This window comes from Podarcis tiliguerta (genome assembly GCF_965153285.1).
Source record: "Podarcis tiliguerta genome assembly, chromosome: 16".
Lineage (NCBI taxonomy): Eukaryota > Metazoa > Chordata > Lepidosauria > Squamata > Lacertidae > Podarcis > Podarcis tiliguerta.
The window spans coordinates 42,128,630-42,153,292 of NC_139549.1; the positions used below are offsets into that span (position 1 = coordinate 42,128,630).

The window sequence follows — 24,663 nt, forward strand, 5'->3', positions numbered from 1 at the left end:
CAGGTGCACCCTCTCTCCCATCGCTGGGGCAGCCACCCCTGCTGCTCATTCCCCCTCTTGGGCTTGCAAGAAGAGAACCCTGGGAGAGGAGAGATCTCCCAAACATCAGAGAGGGATCCCTTGAGGTTGTTAGCCTGCTCTGAACGTGTCTCTATCCTGCATCTTGGAATTCCCTAAATGCTGAATCCTTTTTTAGAAGTCAAGATCCTTTTCAAAAATTGCAGCCAGATTTGAGTTTGTGATGGAGGAAGAGCTTAGGCCTCAATGAAATGTTGGTGCTTTTTAACTTAATAAATGAGAGTGATTTAACTTAAAAAACAACCACCACCACATCATAATGCTGGTGGCTGCATTGTGAAAAGGCAGGTTGGCCACTCTAAAAAACCGTATTCAAGGTTACTTGTGAAATACTAAAATACAAACAGCATCAAAGCAGGCATCATGAAAAGATATGAGCTAAAAACAAATAAAACAAAGCACTGCAAACTGCAAAAAAGCCCCTCTGGACATCACAGCTTAAGAACCCCTTGTTTGATTGGTGCTTGGTGCGATCTCTCACAGACACATGTGGCTCCTGCAGCATCAGGTCCAGGCTAAGGCACACACTGCATGAGCCACGGTCACAAGGAACTGCCCCCCCCCCCCGCCTGAGAAAGCAGCTCTTTATAACTTCAGACAGGTCAGAACTGAGCCACAACTCCAATGAAAGCAATCCCAGTTGCAGACAACTCTGAAGAGTTTGAGATCGCCCATATCCCTGCAGTTCTATGAAGGGTTCAGGCCTTTGGTGCTTCCCCTTATGAGGACCTGGCATTAGTGACAAGCCCAGTCAAAATCCCTGGAAGTCAGAGGGTGGAGGTGGGGGACTGAAGTGGCAGATTATTTTCCTGCCTGGCCCGGCCCCACAGTGGAGTTTTGCTTGAATACCTTTGAAACCACATAGCCAAAGAATGGGGAAAGGAGACTCACTCGTCCTGCAGTAAGGATAGGCATTCCAGGCCTTTTCATGGAATACCAACGAACCTTCTGGAGCAAACATCCGCACAAACCCAGGAACTTTGCTGCAACAAACCAAAGTGGGATGTCAGATGTGAGCCTTGCCAAGTGAAGTATGGTCCAGGCACCTGCTCCAAGAGGCATCCCTTACACAAACACATTCTATGGCATGCACAGCCTCAGCAATGGCAAATGCAGTTGTACTAAAGTCAGGGGCTCAGCTCTGCCTCTTTCTAAGAGTCGGAGGGAGGGAGGTATGGTGGACAAGGAAAGGTCATCAAGTCCGAAGGAGGATGTCTCTCCAGCCCACCCCAGCTGCTGAGATCTGTCGTGCCCTCAAGAGTGGAAGCTGAGGGGGGCACTCAGAAAGGGAAGCTCCTGTAGCCCCCAGGCTGCCTATCAGGGATTAAGGCTGAGTCACCCCACTCTTTCAGGCACACCTCTCTGCAAGCAGCCCTTCTCCTACCTCTTTAGGTGGTAAATCTTGTGCGTATACTGTCCTTTTTCGCCATCCTTCTCATAAGGCTCGTTGGTTAAGACTTGGATCCCTTCACCACCACCAGTTTCATTTTTACTGGCTTCAGCCACAGAATAAAGTTGTCCAACTTGATACTAAGGGGGGGGGGGAGGAGAAAGGAATGTTAAGATTCTTTTTTTGTAAAGTGCCTCGTATCTTTCAGCAGCCCACCACACATAACTGTGATATTTATGGAACGGCTGGGAAAGCCCAGCATAAGGGAAACCCCACAAGAGTTCCCCTTGCTGTTGTCCCCACAATGCTCTGTTCTTTGGCCAATAAAACCCCATGCTCCAATACGACCAGAGGTTCTCCTGGCACCCCACATACAGGACTACCATTCACCAAGAGATCTCTGCTAAGGCTCAAGAGAAAACTGTTTCCCAAGACGGCTTACACTCATTCTTAAGAACATTTTACAACATGTCTAATTTTTTAAAAAGCAAAACAATTCCCAATAAATATCAATGAACATGTTAGTTTAAAGCTTCAGCTAAAGGCAGGTTAAAATATCATGTTTAAAGCCCACTTAGAAGCAGTCAGGGAAGAAGTCAGAGACAGACCTCCTTCTGGGAGGGAGGGACATGCACAGATCTGTAGCCTCCACTGAAAATGACTCTGTCTTTTGTATCCACCAATGGTAACCGACCTAGTAGCAGAGCCTCTGTGATGGTGCTTGGCACCTGGGCAGGTGAGCCTTAAGCACTCTGGCCCCAAGGCATTCAGGGAAGAATGGGGGCCCAAGGGTGGCACTGACAGCCAGTCATTTTTTAAAGGGCCACACCCCAGTGGCAGACACAGCCAATATAAATGCATATACACACACAAATATATAAACTCACCAGTCATGCAGGAGCAAAGCACCCACTCCCAACCCCACCGAGCATTTCTAGCCCACCCCAATCCAGCACTTGGGTATGTCTGGAAACGCTGCCTTTTGTTTTGCAAATCATTCTGTGCAAATTAAAAAGAAGCCTTTCTCCACACACCCACTTAAGAGATGAGGTGGCTAGCAATACTGCATTTCACTATTAACAAGCAGACAGAGAACTATTTCTACTCTGAGTATAAAGCTGGCATTTGCCAGCCACTTCCTATGATATGGTTGGCTAAATCTGGCCCACAGGCTGCAGGACTGGCACTCCTGGCTTGCAGCTTTAAGGGTCAATTTATCACAGAAGAAAGCAGGTAGCCAAAGTATCTGACACAGAACCAGTTTCATGTCCTCTGAACACAAACATCCAGGCAGCTGAACCATCTTCAAAGGCAGATGAATGTTTGCCTGCCGAACTGCCTTGCCCATCCAAGCACAGGGCCAGGAGGAACCCCAGCCCCTTTTCACACCCTCATCTTCCTGGGCTGAAGGGGAGTCGAGAGCTGGCTGGAAACTCATATCTTCACCAGTAACCAGAGTCACATAATCCCAAATAACAAGGAAGCAGCTGCCAGGCCCTTGTGAGCAGCAAAGGATTGGTGATACTTCTCTGGGCGGTGACAGCCGATCCATTTTCGGAAGGATGGGGCAAGCATTGCCAGGAAAAGCAGCAGGCAGCTTCTAGCTTGATTCAATCCAAATAAAAATTGGATCACCAGGGGAACGGGGCAGGGACACACGTACCTCTTGGACAGAGCAGGGCAGGACCACACGGCTGAAAGACAAAAGAGAAGAGGCCATGCATGTAAGACACCTTCGAAAGAGGGCTGGCAAGAGGAAGAGTCCACAACAGTTCAAGGCTGGCTAAGGATTTATGTTTGCAGATAAAACAGTTTCTTGGTGCAAGGGGTGGAACAGTTTCACTCAACTACAAGAAAGTTCAAATCCTGCCCTGAAAACAAACAAGAATTGGCTAATAAGCTTTGCAGTGTTTTTTGTTCTAGAAAAGGGCTATCCAACTTTTCATACCAAGTGGGCTGCGAGAGGACTTTGAGACAGAACCTGTGGGCCATATACTGAATTAAATTTTCATACTGTAAATTAAAGTGTTCAATATATTTAATATATACTATTAATATAGTTAATTAAAGGTAAAGGGACCCATGACTGTTAGGTCCAGTCACGGACTCTGGGGTTGCGGCGCTCATCTCGCTTTACTGGCCGAGGGAGCTGGCGTTTGTCCGCAGACAGCTTCTGGGTCATGTGGCCAGCAATGACTAAGCCGCTTCTGGCGAACCAGAGCAGCACATGGAAACACCGTTTACCTTCTTGCCGGAGCAGCACCTATTTATCTACTTGCACTGTGTGCTTTCGAACTGCTAGGTCGGCAGGAGCAGGGACCGAGCAACGGGAGTTCACCCCGTCATGGGGATTCGAACCGTCAACCTTCTGATTGGCAAGTCCTAGGCTCTGTGGTTAACCCACAGTGCCACCCGCGTCCCAATATAGTTAATTATATATACAGATATATACATATAAGTAAATATGCAATTTTATGGGGGTGCTGTTTTTCTCACATGTCCGAGAAAGAGATAAGCAGCAGGGTTGTGGGGAAAGACTCCCTGGCTCCTTTTCCCTTCAGCCCTTTTCAGCTTAATCTGCCACTTCAGTCCCCCCACCCTCTGACTTCCAGGGATTTTGACTGGGCTTGTCACTAATGCCAGGTCTTCATAAGGGGAAGCACCAAAGGCAAACACCCCTTCAGAGAACTGCAAGGATATGGGCGATCTTCGTTCCTGGGTTTTATTCCCTTCCCCTCCACCAGAGGCAACACTGGATCTGATTGCCTGGGCACCAGGTTATTTTTTCTACAGCTATTTAGTGGCACTTTAATGGTGGGCTTGTGAAAATGTGCCACTAAATATCTAGAGGTAGGAGTGGAAACACTATAAACCATGCCCACTCAACTGATCCAGTTTAGGTACCTAGAGATGGGAAGGCCTGGGGGGAAACCGGAAAATATGGGACGGGAAACCAGTTTCCCCCCGTTTTTCTCCCAAAGCCATTTTTTTCTTTTTAAATTTTTATTTGCTTTTTTGTTGACACACTGAGAAAAAAAAGGAAGAAAACTAAAAATACAAATGAAAATAATAATGAACACAAAATTATTTACAAAACAATAAAGCAAGATTTGGTCTTTGAACCCGACCTCCCGTCCATTCCTTACTTCAATTATATATTACTTGTTACCAATACACACTTTTATCATAATTTAACTAATCCTTAGTTTGTCTAAGATCTCGTGTCTTTCTTAATGCAACAGAGTTTAAACTGCTGTAATTATTTTTCAAATATACTTTAAAGACCTCCCATTTTGAGACAAATTCCTGTTTTGGTTTATTCTTTATTTTTCTGATAGACTATCTAACTCTGCATATTCTGTCAATTTTTGAGTCCATTCATGAATAGAGGGGATTTCATCACTCTTCCATTTTGCAGCAATAAGAACTCTTGCTGCAACCATAGCATATAAAAAGACACCCTTCATTTTTGGGAGGATATCCAAATCTGTAATTCCCAGAAGATAGGGTTCTGGTTTTCTGTTAAAGGAGATCTTTAGCATTTTTTGTAATTCTGAATGGATGCTCTCCCAAAATACCAGGATTTTCTTACATAGCCGCCACATGGGATAGAGTACCCAATTTATCTCCGCATCTCCAACAATTGCTTGGGACACCTTTATACATTTTTGAGAGTTTCCAGGGTGTTAAGTATCATCAGTGCTGCATTTTTAAGAAATTCTCTCTTAAGGCATAACAATTTGTAAATTTCCAATTGTTTTCCCATTGGGACATAGTTACTGAGTGCCCAAAGTCTTGTAACCACTTAACCATGGCCGTTGTCACCTCCCCCTCCTTGACTTCCCAGTCAAGGGGGAGTTGGTATACTTTTGAAAGGGTTTTTTTGTTTTAGAATTTACTAGCTCAGATTCAAATCGAGAAGTTTCTATTGCAAAACCCTTTTGTTTATCAGATTTGAATTTTTCATATACCTAATAGTATTGGAAGCAATCTGCAATGAACTCTCTTATTTCCTCAAAACTTTTTAGTTTTAGTTGGTTATCTGGTGTTTTGTATGTTGGTCAACCTTCCTGGGTATTTTTCCTTTTCACCGCAGAGGTTTCTATTGGGCAAGTCCACCACGGGACTTTGGGCTCCAACAGGTCTTTATATTTCTCCCAGACTACAAAATTATTATATGATTTGTGAACTTATGGACTTTGGCTTTCCTGTATATCAGGTAAGCGTGCCGTCCCCATCGATTATTGAAGCCCTCCAAATCTAGGAGGTCTGGGTCCTGCAGCATGCACCAGTCTTTCAGCCATGTGAAGCCAGGCTGCCTCATAGTATAATTTCAGATTGGGTGGGGAAAAGCCTCCTTTGTCCTTTATATCCATCTATTGGGGAAAAGGGGGGGACTGGTTCCCCCTCATTTTTCCAGGTTTTTTCCAGGCCTTCTCATCTCTAAATACCACACCTGAACCTAGATTGAAGTGGATCCTTGCCTACTGATATCAGGCAGGTGCCTTCACTGTACTCTTTTTCAGCACCTGCTAAAACATTTTTGTTTAGGCAAACCTATCCAGACATGTAGAATGTTGATGTGTGTTGAACTCAACACATTTGCAAAGGTGTCAGGCCTACAGGTAAATTTTGCAAAGTCTGAGACTATGTGCTTCAACACCGCCCCCCAATACCCAAAAAGAATTCACCAGCATCACCAACATAAAACTTTGCTGCACCAAGTTCAGATACCTAGGGGTACAAATAACCAGAAACCTCAACAAATTATACCTCCACAACTACAACCCCTTGTGGTGACAAATCAACAAAGCCCTGAAGAGGTGGAACAACACCAGCTTCACTCTCTCACACAAAATAGCCATGATCAAAATTATCACCCTCCCAAAATTAACATACCTATTCCAAACCCTCCCAGTCTGGATTCTCCCAGCCCAACTTTGCAAATGGCAGAGAAAATTACACCTTCTCTCACAAAAAAACAAGAATAAGCCCCAAATACCTGCACCTCCCCTCCTCAGAAGAAAGATAGGTAACCCCAAACATAGAAGCGTATTACATTGCCAACCAAGTTCACCACATAATCCCTTACATCCTGTAAGACGAGACAAAACAATGGGTACACCTGGAGAGGAATACAACTGAAAATACCCACACCACAGCATACCCAAACAAACTAAGGGAAATCCCCACAACACTAAACAGGTTCACACAGACCATGCTTAAAGCATGGAAAGAAATAGGTAAACTATCCCCAACCCCATCCCCACTAATTCCCCTGGCACAGCACTTGCTATTCCACCATGCAGCATAAAACCTCCAGATAAAAACCTGGCAAACCAAAGCTTATACCACCTAACAGATTTCTACAAAAATAACAAACCCATATCAACACAAGAAATACAAGACAAACTAGGGGACACCCAAATGGCCTGGCTAACACACCACCAATTACATGCCCTCTTAAACAATCCAGTAGTAAAGTCAGCAGCAACTAGGCCCCTGACAACCTTCGAAAACATGGCAAAGGGATGGTATCCGCAATATACAAAATACTACTCCAAAATCCCACAAAACCCCTAAATGTAATCAAAAAACAATGGGGGGATGACATAGGCTTTGAGATTAACCCCACCCAATGGACCAGAATGTGGTCTAAACCTCCCTTTAAATCTGTATCAGTGAAAAGAAAAGAACTCACTCTGAAACTCACTTACAGGTGGTACCTAAAACCACGAACACTAATACGCCCCGGAGCCTCACTAAAATGCTGGAGAGGATGCACCTCCACAGGCACATACCTCCACATGTGATGGGAACGTCCTAAAATCCAACTCTTATGGACATCAATCATACAAGAAATATGCAAAATAACTAAGCAAGTATTACAAGTCACCCCAGAACTGGCCCTACTAAACATCTTCCAAGACAATGCCCACTCACATCACAAGGAGCTCATAACCCACCTACTCTCAGCAGCCAGAAGCATCAAACCCTGACACTGGAGAGACCTGTCAGGAGTAATGGTATCAAATAGTATGCAAAACAGTCTTATTAGAAAAACTAACCAACAAACTGAAACTGCCACGGGGACAAATCGAAGAAGACGTCTTCACCCCGGCATAGTTACCCTTTATCACATACACAACAAGATAACAGCAAGAACCCACCAACAGCATACAAATCAATCTGGCTAACCTGATCCAAAACCAGACACACACACACACCCCACTCACACACAAAAACAGATTTCACTACAGTCAATCAAAGAAAACCACACCCTGGGCCACCCCTAAACTTTCTCACCACAAGCGAATAATAAAGAGAACCCCCACAACTGATGCTGACACAAAACCCCCACATTCACTAAATAGAATACAGTGGTACCTCTGGATACGAATGCGATCCGTTCCGGAGTGCCGTTCGCATTCTGAAGCGAATGCAGCCCGCGTCTGCTTGGGCCGCGATTCGCTGCTTCCGCGCATGACGTCATTTTGAGTGTCTGCGCATGTGCAAGCGACGAAACCCGGAAGTAGCGCATTCCGTTACTTCTGGGTCGCCGCGGAGCGCAACCCGAAAAAGCTCAACCCGAAGCTACTTCAACCTGAGGTATGACTGTAGAAGCATTGCCACCCAACCCCCCTCCACCTCTTTCCCCCTTCCCCCACGCATCATTGAACAGCAGAGACTAAAAAAGACAACTCCTAGCTAAAGTAGTAGGTTCAGCAGGACGCAAAGCTCTCTCCTGCACAGATCCAGACACTGGGTTGCATCAATGAACTTAGTGAAGCATGCCTAAGGGCTCATTTCTTCAGTATCACTGATTAAACCTAGATGATAACTTCACATTTCACCACTGGGGTTTGGAATCAACTATCATCCCTGTGGATAAACCTTTCCACAAAAGTGTTTGTGACTGCAACCCTGTAATGAAGTTTGGTTCCAATACAAAACATTCAGGTACATTACAGGAATTCTATAACGCAAGTGCTGCCCAGTCAATAGCACAAGATGCTCACTGGATCCCGTATTCCCGGAAATAAAATAGGAACAACCCAAAGCAGCTCACTCTACAGGATAATGTGTCCAGCAAGGCTCAGAAGGCTCTAAATTCTGCTTAACTTTATGTATCCCACTCAACATACGTTTCAAAATGGGTCTTAAACGCCCTCCCCAAGCTCCTTATGAGTGAGCAAAGCTCCACATGGATAGGAAAATAATATTCCTGCCTCCAGACAGAAAGTTCGCGTTTCTTCTAGTTAAATACCATCTGACATTGTCTGGAATTGAAGCTGTTGCTTTTCTTAGGGGAACTGGCATCAACCCATCCCCGCAGGGGCGGCCCCTGGGCTGGCCAGGAGTGGAGGCGACTTGCCTTCCCAGCGATCTTCCCCTTCTGCTCGACCGAGTTTCTCTCTCACGGAGAAGCCCATACGAAACCCGGCCAGCTAGCAAAATACAAGCCGGCCCGGCCTGGACTTCAAGACTAGCGCTCCCCCCCCCCCCAACCGCGCAGAAGCCACCGAGAAGCGCAGGAGGCGCCCCAGGCCGGCCGCCGCCTCCCTCCGCCTGGCTCCCCTGAGCGCCTCGGGGCTTGGTCGGGCGGGGGCGGCGCTGGGGCGGCGAGGCCGGAGGAAGGACCCCTCCCCGCTCCGGCCACTCACAATTCCTTGATGAGCACCATCTTCCCCCGCAGACAGGAGGCCAACGCGCAGGCGCGACCGGCGCCTCCAGCCCATAGCGCACCGCGCACCTTCCGGGAGCTGCTCCCCGCCCCGAACGAAGAGAGCAGCCAATCGCCGTCGTGACCTTGCCGCGCTGACCCACCAATAGGAGCGGGACTTGGGAAGGCACGACGGCCGGGAGTGTCCGCCCGCCCCCCAGCGTCCCGACGCATTCGCTCATTGGCGGAGCGCGCGAGCGGACGGGCCGTAGTCTCCAGCCAATGACAAGGGCGCCCCGGTTCTAGCCAACCAGCGCCACCCGGCGCCCGGAGGCCGGGCGGGGAGCGGAGCGCGGCCGGAAGTGACTCGCAGCAAGCCGAGGCGGACATCCGGCCGCCCAACGGAGCGGCTTCCGGGCCCTGTCTGCGGAGGCCGCTGCTGGTGCGTCCGGGCCAGCCCTGCCGGGGAGGAGGCTGCTGGAGACCCGGGCGGCGCTGAGCCCCTCCCCGCCCTCGCTTCCTCCCAGCGGGCGGAGCCCTCCGGCCCCGGCGGGAAGCGGCTCTCGGGGGAGCGGCGTCCCGGCGGTGGGCGGAGAACGGGACCGCGGATGGAAATCATAATAATAAGAATAATAATTAGTAGTAGTCGTAATGCTTTCTGTGATTTACACGAAGCAGCTTTGGCGCTTCCGAGTCTTGGCTGCCTTGGCCTCCTGCCTGGACACCTCCGCTGGCTAAAGCTGACAACAGGCCGGTTGTCGGTCGACTCCCCGCCTGGGACGGCTGCCTATTCCTGCACTGCAGGAGGTTGGACTAGAAGATACTTGGGGTCCCTTCCAGCTCTACCGTTCTTTGCTTCTATGCCGCGAGTCCCTTCAGAGACGCTTCATAAAGACCTTTGCCAAGCCAAAGGGCGCTGAGCATCGCCCCAGAAACAAGCGACACACACCGGGAATATATAGGCCACTCACGGAGAATATATAGGCCCAAAGAACAACCCACATTTTTATAGCATAACTGTCAGAGCTGGCTCCAGGTCCCAGCTCACAGAGGACCAACGCTAGCCGGTAGTAATGTACAAAAGTCTTTATTGAAGTACAGTTTCCATTTTCAAGCCGGAGCGCCCCAGCTCTACGTCTAGGGTTTAGATCGGCGAAGCTCCATCTGAATCTCCGCCCCCTGTACACCAGTTTAAGATTCTAGCCTTACTCCACCTCTTCCGTCTCTCCTTTCTCCTCTGGGTCCTGCTACCCCCCGGGGTCCCTTCCTTCCTGGATTCTTCTGACGCTGATGCTGACCCCCCTGACTCCTCCCGCTCTTTTCGGCGGGCTTTGGGACCTGGCTCCCTATCCGGGCTGCCAACTGCGCCGCCCTCCTGTACATTTGAACTTGGCGCGCGCGCCCAGCCTTCAACCTTCCTCTCGACCGTTTCCTCGCTCCCCGATGGAGGCGTGGCCAATCCTGACTCATGTCCTCCCGCTGGCAGTGCGCCGCCTGATCCCGATGCCTGGGACTCCTCCCCCCTACTGCACTCTGGTGTGGACGCTGGTACTGATTCCCGACAGCTGCTCTCTGAGTCCCCTCTGGCCCCTTCTTCCTGGGGTGCCCCCCTAGGCACCCCCCTTGCTCTGACCATGGGAGCCCCTTTCTGTGAATCTTCCGATTCGCTGGAAAGACTCAGAGACCTCGGACCGCTGTCATCGCTAACATTTCCTTCGGACTCCTCCCCCTCGCTCTCTATTTCCTCCCTTTCTTGTGCCTCTGCTCCTGAACCCCTGACAATAACTAAACAGGGCTTTCTGATTACCCGCAGAATACTGATCTGTGGGATTTGGACTGAGAAATGCAGAGTCCTCCTTCCTCGCTTGTTGCTGTTTAGTCATGTCCGACCCTTCATGACCCCCTGGACCAGAGCACGCCAGGCACTCCTGTCTTCCACTCCCTCCCGCAGTTTGGTCAAACTCATGCTGGTAGCTTCGAGAACACTGTCCAGCCATCTCATCCTCTGTCGTCCCCTTGTCCTTGCGCCCTTCATCTTTCCCAACATCAGGGTCTTTTCCAGGGAGTCTTCTCTTCTCATGAGGTGGCCAAAGTATTGGAGCCACAGCATCACAATCTGCCCTTCCAGTGAGCACTCAGGGCTGATTTCCTGAAGAATGGAGAGGTTTGATCTTCTTGCAGTCCATGGGACTCTCAAGAGTCTCCTCCAGCACCATAATTCAAAAGCATCAATTCTTCGGCGATCAGCCTTCTTTATGGTCCAGCTCTCACTTCCATACATCACTACTGGGAAAACCATGGCTTTAACTATACAGACCTTTGTTGGCAAGGTGATGTCTCTGCTTTTTAAGATACTGTCTAAGTTTGCCATCGCCTTTCTCCCAAGGAGCAGGCGTCTTTTAATTTCGTGATTGCTGTCACCATGTGCCGTGATCATGGAGCCCAAGAAAGTAAAATCTCTCACTACCTCCATTTCTTCCCCTACTATTTGCCAGGAGGTGATGGAACCAGTGGCCATGATCTTCGTTTTTTTGATGTTGAGCTTCAAACCATATTTTGTGCTCTCCTCTTTCACCCTCAATAAAAGGTTCTTTAATTCCTCCTCACTTTCTGCCATCAAGGTTGTGTCATCTGCATATCTGAGGTTGTTGATATTTCTTCCGGCAATCTTAATTCCAGCTTGGGATTCATCCAGCCCAGCCTTTCGCATGATGAATTCTGCATATACGTTAAATAAGCAGGGAGACAATATACAGCCTTGCCATACTCCTTTCCCAATTTTGAACCAATCAGTTGTTCCATACCCAGTTCTAACTGTAGGTTCTTGTCCCACATAGAGATTTCTCAGGAGACGCATGAGGTGATCAGGCACTCCCATTTCTTTAAGAACTTGCCATAGTTTGCTGTGGTCGACACAGTCAAAGGCTCTTGCATAGTCAATGAAGCAGAAGTAGATGTCTTTCTGGAACTCTCTAGCTTTCTCCATAATCCAGTGCATGTTTGCAATTTGGTCTCTGGTTCCTCTGCCTCTTCTAAATCCAGCTTGCACTTCTGGGAGTTCTCGGTCCACATACTGCTTGAGCCTGCCTTGTAGAATTTTAAGCGTAACTGTCAGAGCTGGCTCCGGGTCCCAGCTCACCAAGGACCAACGCTAGCCGATCGTACAGTAACAAAGTCTTTATTGAAGAATAGTCTCCATTTACAAGTCTTAGCGTCCCAGCCCTACGTCTGGACTTTAGACCGGCGAAGCTCTGTCTGGATCTCCGCCCCCTGTGCACCAGTTTAATACTCTAATCTTACTCCACCTCTTCCTTCTCTCTCTCTTCCTCTGGGTCTTACTACCCCCCGGGGTCTCACTCCTCCTGGACTCTTCCGACGCAGAGCTTGACCCCTCTGACTCCTCCCCCTCTCTTCGGCGGGCTTTAGGACCTGGCTCCCTACCCGGGCTGCCCACCTTGCCGCCCTCCTGTACATTTGAACTTGGCGCGCGCGCGCGTTTTACTTTCCGGATGACCGTTTCCTCGCTCCCTGACGAGGGTGTGGTCAGTCCTGCCTCACGTTCTCCCTCTGCCTGCGCGCTCCCTGATTCCGATGCCTTGGACTCCTCCCCCCTACTGCACTCTGGGGGAGACGCTGGCCCGGATTTCCAGCTGCTACTCCCTGAGTCCCCTCCTTCCCGAGGTGTCCCCCTGGGCTCTCCCCTTGCCCTGACCATGGGGGCCCCTTTCTGTGAATCCTCCGAGTCACTGGAGAGACTCAGAGACCTCGGACTACTGTCGCCGCTGACATTTCCTTCCGACTCCTCCCCCTCGCTCTCCGTTTCTTCCCTCTCCTGTGACTCTGCTCCTGAACCCCTGACATCCATCCCCCCCTCGAAGCCCCCCCTTCCCCCCTCCCCTTCCTCCGGCGGGGGTGCTGGGTGCTCCGTCGTTGTGGGGGTGAATGGTGGATACAGTTCGTCCCCCGTGGCGTGCATCCAGTTAGAGAAATCCGGCTCGTCCTCCATGTCTTCGCCGACCTCGTTCTCCTCTGCTTCCATCTCCGTGCCGCCATGCTCGAACCCAACGTCCTCCCCCATCACGTCCATGTCCCTCTCACCCTCGTTCCCCTCTGGGTCCGTTGCCTGCCAAGGGCCCCTCAGCCACCTCTCCTCTCCTCGATTGTCCCACCAAAAGGAGCGGTCTGAGGCAAACCCCGAGGGCGAGCCCTCCGGTGAACGTGTTTCTAATGCTGGTTCTTCGTCCGAGGTGAATCCCTGGAACGTGCTGGTAGAAAGCGTGGGTGTGAAAAGCCAGTCGTCGAAATACTCGGCTGGCATGGGCCTGTGTGGGAACAAGGCATGAAACTCCTCTTTGAGGAGAGGCTCGTCCAGGGCATAGTCCGGTACCCAACTGTTGGCGCTGGCCGGGGTACCTTCCCTTGCGAGAAAATATTCGACTCCCTCCTCCCCCCATCTCGAGTCCAAAATCTCTGTGACCTGGTTGATGGGTTCCCTTCTTGGCGACTCCCTCCTTGGGGGGATCTCCTTATACTGGTCTGGTGCCGTGCCCTGCGCCTGAAATCGGTGAGGTGCTTTGTAGGGCGTGAGCACCGACCTATGGAATACTGGGTGCATTCTGGATCCTTCCGGAAGTGTCAACCGGAAGGCCACCGGATTGATCTGTGCCTCAACTAGGTAAGGTCCTAGCTGCTTATGTCCGAGTTTCTTCTTAGCTAAGGATCTTGTCGGCACTGCGTGGGCCGCTAACCACACCCAGTCTCCCACCTGTATGTCTTCACCAACTCTCCTGTGCTTGTCAGCCTGCAGTTTGTATGCGTGCTTTGCCAGCTCTAACTGCCTCCGAAGCTGCTCGTGAACTTCCTGCAATTCCGCCGCCAAGACTTCCGCTGCCTGTGGTTCCCCCTCCCCCAGTCTCTCTAATCCCGGGAAGGTTCTGGGATGCCTCCCGTTGTTGGCGAAGAACGGCGTCACCCCTGTGGACACGTGCTTCGTGTTGTTGTAAGCGAACTCGGCGAGCGGCAGGTAGTCCACCCATGTCGTCGGCTGTTGATTTGCATAGCATCTCAGGTACTGCTGCATGACGGCGTTGACGCGTTCCGCTTGTCCGTTGGTCTGCGGGTGTCTCGCCGACGCTAGGTTGATCTTGACATTCAGGAAACCCATCAGCTTCTGCCAGAAGCTCGAAATGAACTGGCGCCCCCTGTCGGACAAAATAGACCGTGGCAGTCCATGCACTCTGAAGACGTGGTCTATGAACAGCTTGGCGGTCTGTTCTGCCGTGGCCACCTTCGCGCACGGGATGAAGTGGGCCATTTTAGTGAACATGTCCACCACCACTAGCACTGCCGTTTTACCCCTTGAGCTGGGTAAATCCGTGACAAAGTCCAGGGCCACCCTCTCCCACGGTTCGCTCGGAGTCTGCAGCGGTTCGAGCAGTCCCGCCGGAGGTTTGTGCACTGATTTGGCCCTTTGGCAGGTGTCGCACCTCGAGACGTACTCCGCGACTTCCCCCCGCATCTTGGGCCACCAAAAATCCCTGGCAACAAGGTCTGCCGTCTTCTCCTTGCCAAAGTGCCCGGCGGTGGGTGCGTCGTGTAACTGCTGCAGTACCTTCGCCCGGAGGTCGTCTCCCGGTACATAGAGAGCTCCTCTGCGGATGAGCAATCCGTCTCGTACTTGGAACTCGTCGTCCTTCACCGTGCCCTTGTGCACCTCCTCCATCTTGGCTTGTGCAAAGGGGTCCCCCTGCAGTGCTCGACGGACCGCCTCCAAGTCCACGGTTGCTGCAGCGCACGCCCACGCTTTCGGAGCGAAAATGTGCTTGGCCGCTGCTGGTGCCGCCTCTTCAAGGTATTGCGGCTTCCTGGACAGTGCATCCGCCATGATGTTGTTGTCGCCTGGGATGTATTCTATCCTGAAGTCGAAATCCGCGAAAAATTCCGCCCATCTGATGTGCCGCTGGTTTAGGAATCTTGCCGTGCGCCAGTACTCCAGGTTCTTATGATCCGTGCGAACCTGCACGGTGTGCTTGGCCCCGACGAGGAAGTGCCGCCACGCCTTGAATGCTGCATGAATGGCCAGCAACTCCCTGTCCCAGATGGTGTAGTTTTGCTCCGACTTGCTGAGCTTCCTAGAGTAGAAGGCACACGGTCTCCAGTCTCCATGCGGGTCCTCTTGCAACAGTACGGCGCCCACGGCTCTGTCTGAGGCGTCTGTTTCAACCCTCAGCGGTTTGCTGGGATTCACATGCAGTAGCTGCCCTTCGGACGAGAAGAGACGCTTAAGGTTCTGAAAGGACTGCTCCGCTTGCTCCGTCCAGATGAACTTCTTCTTCTTAGAGCTGAGCGTGTCCGTAATGGCCGCCGTCTGCATCGCGAACCCCTTGATGAACTTGCGGTAAAAGTTGGCGAACCCCACAAACCGCTGGACCTCCTTCCGATTGCGCGGGCTCTTCCAGTCCAACACTGCGCGAACCTTGGCGCTGTCCATGGCGAGCCCCTTGTCCGACAGCTTGTAGCCCAGGAAATCCACCTCCTTCCTGTCGAACTGGCACTTCTCCAGCTTGGCATACAGTCGATGCTCCTGCAGTCTCTGCAGAACTTCCTTGACGTCTCTCTCGTGGGTCTCCTCAGATTCTGAGAATATCAGGATGTCGTCCAAGAAGCAGACGCATGTCTTGTAGAGGAGACCCGCCAGGACGTGATGCATGAAAGCTTGAAAACAGTGGGCGCCATTTTGTAAACCGAAGGGCATAACTCTGTATTCATATGTGCCCAGGGGCGTGAACATGGCAGTCTTCCACTCGTCTCCTTCCCGTATGCGAATCAGGTTGTACGCCCCTCGCAGATCCAACTTTGTAAAAACGCGTCCTTTCCTCGCCGTCGCCAGCAGGTCATCTATCTTGGGCATGGGAAAGGCCGCGGGCTTGGTCTTTGAATTTAAGAGCCTGAAGTCTACCACAAGTCTTTTTTGGGGCGTGTCCCTTTTCTTCACAAAGAATACAGGACTGCCCCCCGCTGCCTTCGACTCCCGGATGAAACCGCGCTTCAAGTTGAGGTCTATGAACTCCTTGAGCTCCTGCAGCTCGTCCTCAGACATGGAATACAGTTTCCCGGCTGGCAGCGTCGCTCCTGGCAGGAGGTCAATCTTGCAGTCATAGGGCCTGTGGGGAGGCAGCTTGTCCGCTTCCTTCTCGCAGAAAACCTCCAAAAACGCTGCGTACTTGCGCGGCACTGCTTGCAGCGTGCCTAATTGTAGCTGCGGGTCGTCCCCTCCTTCTTCCGGGCTAGGAAGGATGCAATGTTCCGCGCAATAGGAGGAGCCGAAGGTCAGTTGGCGCTGGTACCACGCCAATGCTGGGCTGTGCCTGTGCAGCCAACTCATGCCCAGGACTACAGGCGTGTCTGACAGGTGGGTGACGTTAAAGCTGATGACTTCTCGGTGATTTCCAATCCGCATCACCATTGGTTGCGTTTGTTGCACCACCTGCCCCCCTAACAAGTCTCTGCCATCCACCGTGACAACGTTCAGGGGCAGTGTGGCTGGTAGCAGTGGTATATTGTGCTGCTGAATGAATTCCAGTCCTATAAAGTCAGCGTTGCTGCCGGAGTCAATGGTGATCGGCACCTCCACAGTGCGTCCATTGGGCAGTTGGAGAGACGCTGTAAGCTGCACCACTGGTTTGGGTGGGAGGGGGTCTGTGGGTTGCAAAAGTGCTGGGGATTGTTTCATTGACTTGTCTGGCTGGACCCCAGTGCCTCTTCCTCCAGCCAGACTCCGTCGTTTAACTGTTGCTGCGTTTTCAATTGAGCTGCTTCAGCGACTGTTGCCGAGGCTGCAGTGTGCTTGTGGAGCCTCTGGGGACACTCTTTCGCCATGTGTTGAGCACTGTCGCAGATGTAGCACTTCCTGTTCCCTCTAGGAGGCTTCGTTTTGGCTGCTCCCGGCGTTAGGGCTCTGTTAGCTGACTGAGCCCTGGCACCTCCTATCTCCATCGGCTCTTCTCCCCCTCCCTGCGAGGGTGTGGAGTGCGCACGCGCTGCTTCTCTGGGAAAGAAGGGAGGTGCTCTGGCTGGTGCCCTTCCCCAACGTCCTTCTTCCCTGTTCCAAGGACGTTCTTCCAGATGCACCCCGATCTCCAGAGCCCTCTGGACTACCTGCTGGGTGCTCTTTGGTCTCTCCCCTCTTCCAATCTCCGCTTTTACATCTGCATTCAACCCCTCCCAAAAGAGGTCTCTGACTGGCGCAGAATCTTTTTCCCACCCCAGGGCATGAACCAGTCCGAAAAATCGAGTATGGTACTGCCGCACGCTGGCTTTGCCTTGTTTAAGTCCATGTATGTCCCTCCTGGCAATATCGACGTCTACCTTTGATAAAAAGCATGAGTCCATTGCTTTAATAAAAGCCTTCGCATCTTGGAGCGCTGGATCATTGTCCCTCCATAGATTCCGCAGCCACGTTTTGGCTTCCCCATGCAAATGGGACAGGATAAACCCCACTCTCTCTCTCTCATCTCTAAAGTCTTTGTCAAGGAGATCCAGCGCAAACAGCAGGTCTGCTCTGAAGTTGGGGTACTGCTGCAAACTCCCGTCGAAATGCGATACAAGGCTGCCTCCCCTCCTCCCCAAGCCAATGCCTTCTGCCTTGGATCCCGTTTGCCCCTGTTTAGAAAGCACGTCCAACCTGGCCTGGAGATCCCGGCAGGAGGTAACCATTTCCTCCTCTCTCTTCCTGGATGCAATTACCTCCGTGCTGAGGTGCGTCACCGCTTCTTGCAGGGCTTTTATCTGCTCTTCCGTCGTCATCTTGCCTGAGTTTTGTGAGCTCTGTAAGCACCCCTCCTCTGTCCTCGCTGCGTCGACTCACGTGGCGAGGTTCTTGGTGCCAAAACTTTAAAATTTGAGACAGAGCTTACTGTCAGAGCTGGCTCCGGGTCCCAGCTCACCAAGGACCAACGCTAGCCGATCGTACAGTAACAAAGTCTTTATTGAAGAATAGTCTCCATTTACAAGTCTTAGCGTCCCAGCCCTACGTCTGGACTTTAGACCGGCGAAGCTCTGTCTGGATCTCCGCCCCCTGTGCACCAGTTTAATACTCTAATCTTACTCCACCTCTTCCTTCTCTCTCTCTTCCTCTGGGTCTTACTACCCCCCGGGGTCTCACTCCTCCTGGACTCTTCCGACGCAGAGCTTGACCCCTCTGACTCCTCCCCCTCTCTTCGGCGGGCTTTAGGACCTGGCTCCCTACCCGGGCTGCCCACCTTGCCGCCCTCCTGTACATTTGAACTTGGCGCGCGCGCGCGTTTTACTTTCCGGATGACCGTTTCCTCGCTCCCTGACGAGGGTGTGGTCAGTCCTGCCTCACGTTCTCCCTCTGCCTGCGCGCTCCCTGATTCCGATGCCTTGGACTCCTCCCCCCTACTGCACTCTGGGGGAGACGCTGGCCCGGATTTCCAGCTGCTACTCCCTGAGTCCCCTCCTTCCCGAGGTGTCCCCCTGGGCTCTCCCCTTGCCCTGACCATGGGGGCCCCTTTCTGTGAATCCTCCGAGTCACTGGAGAGACTCAGAGACCTCGGACTACTGTCGCCGCTGACATTTCCTTCCGACTCCTCCCCCTCGCTCTCCGTTTCTTCCCTCTCCTGTGACTCTGCTCCTGAACCCCTGACAGTAACCTTTCTAGCATGTGAAATGAGTGCAATTGTGCGGTAGTTGGAGCATTCTTTGGCACTGCCCTTCTTTGGGATTGGGATGTAGACTGATCTTCTCCAATCCTCTGGCCACTGCTGAGTTTTCCAAACTTGCTGACATACTGAATGTAGCACCTTAACAGCATCATCGTTTAAAATTTTAAATAGTTCAGCTGGAATATCATCACTTCCACTAGCCTTGTTATTAGCACTGCTTTCTAAGGCCCATTTGACTTCACTCACCAGGATGTCTGGCTCAAGGTCAGCAACCACACTACCTGGGGTGTACGAGACATCCATATCTTTCTGGTATAATTCCTCTGTGTATTCTTGCCACCTCTTCTTGATGTCTTCTGCTTCTGTTAGTTCCTTTCCACTTTTGTCTTTTATTATGGTAATCTTTGTACGAAATGTTCCTTTCATATCTCCAGTTTTCTTGAACAGATCTCTGGTTCTTCCCATTCTATTGTTTTCCTCTATTTCTTTGCATTGCACGTTTAAGAAGGCCTTCTTGTCTCTCCTTGCTATTCTTTGGAAATCTGCATTCAATTTCCTGTATCTTTCACTATCTCCCTCGCATTTTGCTTGCCTTCTCTCCCCTGCTATTTGTAAGGCCTTGATGGACAGCCACTTTGCTTTCTTGCATTTCCTTTTCATTGGGATGGTTTTCGTTGCTGCCTCCTGTATAATGTTGCGAGCCCCCATCCATTGTTCTTCAGGCACTCTGTCCACCAAATCTAAATCCTTAAACCTGTTCCTCACTTCCACTGTGTAGTCGTAAGGGATTTGATTTAGATTGTATCTTACCGACACAGTGATTTTTCCTACTTTCTTCAGTTTAAGCTTGAATTTTGCTGTAAGAAGCTGATGATCTGAGCCACAGTCAGCTCCAGGTCTTGTTTTTGCTTCTCCATCTTTGGCTGCAGAGAATATAATCTGATTTCGATGCTGCCCATCTGGTGATGTCCATGTGTAGAGTCGTCTCTTGTGTTGTTGGAAAAGAGTGTTTGTGATGACCAGCTTGTTCTCTTGGCAGAACTCTCTTAGCCTTTGCCCTGCTTCATTTTGAACTCCAAGGCCAAACTTGACAGTTGTTCCTTTTATCTCTTGATTCCCTACTTTAGCATTCCAATCCCCTATAATGAGAAGAACATCCTTCTTTGATGTCATTTCTATAAGGTGTTGTAAGTCTTCATCGAATTGGTCAATTTCGGTTTCTTCAGCACCAGTGGTTGGTGCATAAACTTGGATTACTGTGATGTTAAAAGGTCTGTCTTGGATTTGTATCAAGATCATTCTATCATTTTTAAGATTGCATCCCAGTACAGCTTTCGCCACTCTTTTGTTGACTATGAGGACCACTCCTCCTTCCTCGCAGGGGAATTCAAATAGGGACACGGTCCAAAGTAGCACAGGCTGCTCTGGCGCATGTGGCAGTGAGACAGTTTTGGACAGCACAGAAGAGGTAGAAGGGTAGTTATGTTGCTAACATATGAATGTATTTCAAAACAATACAAGGAAGGCTTTCATCAGTTGTCCTACATTCCAACTACCCAAGCTCACAACAGTAGCAGAGAGTTGCTCTCCTGCCTTTAGCAGTCCTCAGAGGCAGGACCTCCTTTAAAACAGCATTTTTTTACATAACTGGCAAATAAACCATTTTGCCCCTGAAGAACAGTAACGTGGATTGGTTTATTTGTTAGGGCAAATAAATCACTTGCAGCTTCCTCCTCTGCGGTCCTCTATCTCTCCCTGTTGATTTTTAGCCACCTCTGTCATGTTGTTGTGCAGAGCAGGAGAGCAGGTCTGGGATTTTTTTCAGTGCAGGGGTAATGGTGTCATCTGCTGGAGTGCCATGTTGCCTCGCAGACCCTCCTGGCTCTGAATCAGATCTTGATGAGGCTTTTAAGCTTTACTATTGTTTATGACTGATTAGCATGGAAGGAGGATGAGGAAGACAATCAGATAGAGGCTGGACCCCTCTTTTCTTTGAAGGGGTTCCTACTTCATGCTTGCAGTTTTAATGATTAACACATAGAATCATAGAGTTGGAAGAGACCACAAGGGCCATCGAGTCCAACCCCCTGCCAAGCAGGAAACACCATCAGAGCACTCCTGACATATGGTTGTCAAGCCTCTGCTTAAAGACCTCCAAAGAAGGAGACTCCACCACACTCCTTGGCAGCAAATTCCACTGTCGAACAGCTCTTACTGTCAGGAAGTTCTTCCTAATGTTTAGGTGGAATCTTCTTTCTTGTAGTTTGGATCCATTGCTCCGTGTCCGTTTCTCTGGAGCCGCAGAAAACAACCTTTCTCCCTCCTCTATGTGACATCCTTTTATATATTTGAACATGGCTATCATATCAGCCCTTAACCTCCTCTTCTCCAGGCTAAACATGCCCAGCTCCCTTAGCCGTTCCTCATAAGGCATCGTTTCCAGACCTTTGACCATTTTGGTTAGAATCATGTTCGCTGGGTTGTTTGCACTTCTAATTAAAAGCTAAAGGTTACATTTCAGCTAGCTGAAGATCTTTTGCTAAAGCTCAATGTGCTTTACAAGCTGCACTTTAGCAGTCAGAAGTCAATGTATCCGAGGTCTGTTGAGCTTCCTCCCCAGAAACAATGTGTAGGGTTGTGATCTTGGGATGTTATGGTGTTGCTGCTGTTTAGGGTGTGTGGGTGTTATACACATGATCAGAGCAGCTGGCTGCATTTTTGCATTCTCCATGGTTCTGTGGCTGCTGTGGGGGCCTCTCATTATGGCTCCTGCACTTCAGAATTTACCTCTGCTTCCCCAAAGCAGCTTCCCCCTGAAGGCCTCGTTATTCCCTGATGCTGCCTGAATTTTTTTGAGCTATGGGAAATACACAAAGTGGTTTTGTTTGCATGTTCAAGTGGGGAAACGGTTGCTCCATTAGTGCAAAAGGGGACCCCTCTCTCCTTCCCTCTCTCCAGACCCTTTCCGCTGCTCCAATAATTCTCTTTAAAGTTATTGGGAAGTGTATGCTTAATTATATTTGCATATGAAAAATAGGGTCTAATTAGTGTGATTGATTATTATTTTAACCTTAATGACATTTTGAGTATCTGTCCCTCCCTAATAGCAAAAGTATCACTAATAAATCATGGTCTTTGTATGGCGATGCTCTATTGAGCTGCCTTATGAAATATATTTTATTAATGTTCCAGAATGTATTGAATCTGAAACAAGTCAAACAACTGCTCATTTATTAAACCGTTTAAATGTCAGCTTTATACAGGCATAATATTACAGGAAATATGTTCCTGTGAAAGACATCTGCAGGCCAAGCCGACTCAAAATATTAGTTATTTCACTCAAATATATGAAGGAAATAAAAATTCAATTATGTAATTTATGGCACTAAATAAATTTATATCGGCTAACATAAATGTTTTGAATTAGCAGGCGTACTTTTCTCGCAAAGTTTCCTGCCTTCCCTAAGAAGCTCAGCAGCTGAGACCCATTTGCACATTTCCCCCCCTCCCAAGACAAGCGGCAAGCAAGGAGCGAAAGGAAGGAAGCGGCCAGAGGGGGCTGCTTGCACCATCAGCATGCAAAAACACCTTGCCAGAGAGGAACTTGGCCGGCAAAAGAGGATCCTCGGCCGTTGCCTTAAGAAGGTTGCCTGCAGTTCATATGCAGCATTGGCATTTCAGCCCTAATTAGAAATTAGCATAGTCACGGAGACTTCCGCGTAGTCTTTGCTCACGGACAGATGCGTCTCTCCCACTTTGCCAAGGTCAGGAGGTACGCGTTCGTTAGCGGAGCTAGAAGGGGGAGCTAAGGCTAAGCTGACCCCGAAGCCTCGGAAGGAGATTCCAAGGTGATATGGCGTTGCTGCAGCACGAAGAAGAGGACCCCCAGACCATTTTCAAGCTCTTAAAAGCAGAGCAAGAAGGGGGAGAACTTCTTCAGTGCTAGTTCCTGCAACCCTCCGCTGACGAGAAGCTCGAGTCCGTGGGTATGTCTGTGGCTACACTTCTAACAAACTGAAGCAAACCTAAACGATTAGCCTATTTTACTTCCTGAACTTGCTAATTTACTATTAAAACAAAGCGTTTGAACTTAAAACAAAGTGTTTGAACCTAAATGGCTTTTCGCAACTGACCAAGATTTACTTACAAGCTATATCAGACTGTTTCTTTTAAAAAGACGTCTATTCCATTAATACCAAGGACGTTTTAGCCATCCTTTCCTGCTGGAGTTATGAACAAAAGAATACCAGTGGCTTCATTAATGTTGAGACAGAAATAAACCAAGAAGTCATGAAGAAGAAATAATAATAATAATAAAAAGACCTTTCCCAAGTGGTGAAATTATAAAGAGGTTTCCAAACTCTTCAGTACAAAATTAACTGTTGTTCACAAGCCAGTTCTCAACTGTCTGTTTCTGCTGGCAAAAGGAATATAAGAACCAGTGACTCCCAGAGAACGGCAGTGAATGAGAGGGTGATTGATTACAAAGTTATAAAACTGTCACAAGACTGATAAGCATCGCCTCTCCGCTCCCACAAAGTGTTGCTATCCCTCTTTTCTGGGGATTTCTGTTTTTGGCTGCAGACTGCTACAGACACTCAACGGAGTATAAATCATCTTACAACGGCTAAGGGTACTTCTGCTGACTCATGCACTCCGACATTTTCCTAGTCGGATATTTTCCTGGCTGAGGAACGGAAGTGAATTGCATAAGTCTGCCATAGACTCACACAGATTGAGAAGGGGGTTGAAAGTCGCAAAGAGGGAGCAGCTCAAACAGCGACATCAGCTGGTGAAAAAAACTTTGCACTCTTTTGAAAAAGACGTTCCTCTAATAAGACTTCTAAGAACAATTACAAGGATTTTTACAAGATCTGCAACTAATGAAGATCCCAGAGCGCTGCATCATAGTCTGCTGAAAGAGACAAGGTTTCATAAATTTTTACAGACCCTATACCTCACTACTGGAATAGCATTCCTGTTGCCTCTGGAAGAGTAACATCTAGAGAGAACTTAATAGCACATAATATTATTGCATTGTACGTTATTAATTGAAAATACTCCCCAGCTCTTTTCTAATTATTTACACATACTTTTGTATATACTTTTCATATTTTCTTTCCCCTCTTTATTTCTCTACAAATTATAAATTGCACTATTATTATTACTCTCTCTTGCTTTTTTTTTTCTTACCCTCCCATCTTTTCTTTGTTTTCTTTACCTTGCTTCTTTTGTAAATTTTTTTGGGGGGTTTCTTTTTCTTTTTTCTTTTTTTCTTTTTTTTTTTTTTGTTTGTTTGTTTTGTCTCACTGTTTCATTTTTGTTGTTTTTCTGGTTGTGTTTTTTGTGTGGTTTTCGACTTGTGCGGTTTTGTTTTGTGTTTTTTTTTTGTTTCTGGTTTTTTTTTTTTGGTTTGCTTTGCCTTTTGCTATCTATTGGTAGCTAATGCAGCTGATATTTGCATCAGATGCCATTAGCTTTGTTGCAAGGGGCTGATTAACTGAACCGCTAACCTGCTTAAAGATCTATATATATGATCTATCACCCTGAATGAGTAAGTGAAGCAAGGAATGCAATCATTTATTATATTTATTTATTTGATCTGATGAATTTGTGATATTGCTGTATTGAGGCTTGGCTGTAACTAATTAGATAATTGTTCAAAATCAATTTAAAATTTATTTAGTGAAATTGGTGAATATAAAGAATTAGTGGATACATAGGCCGGAGATTATCATCAGACTGGTAAAATTGTCATGATTGTAGTAAGAAAGACTGGATTTAATTAACATTCATTAACTATCACATTGAAAATATTGTCACGATTGTATTAAGAAAGATTGAATTTA

At 48.9% G+C, this 24,663-nt stretch overlaps 1 protein-coding gene across 1 annotated transcript in view; it reads right to left on the reverse strand.

Annotated features, from left to right (window-relative positions):
• PITPNB (phosphatidylinositol transfer protein beta) overlaps positions 1–9,222 on the reverse strand; it is a 32,026-nt gene extending 22,804 nt beyond the window's left edge. The window contains 5 exon segments of the mRNA XM_083419089.1: positions 970–1,061; positions 1,463–1,608; positions 3,132–3,162; positions 9,133–9,158; positions 9,160–9,222. Of these exon segments, the coding sequence (XP_083275215.1) occupies positions 970–1,061; positions 1,463–1,608; positions 3,132–3,162; positions 9,133–9,158; positions 9,160–9,207 (343 nt within the window). The 5' untranslated portion in view covers positions 9,208–9,222.
• Positions 9,223–24,663: the final 15,441 nt, after the last annotated feature.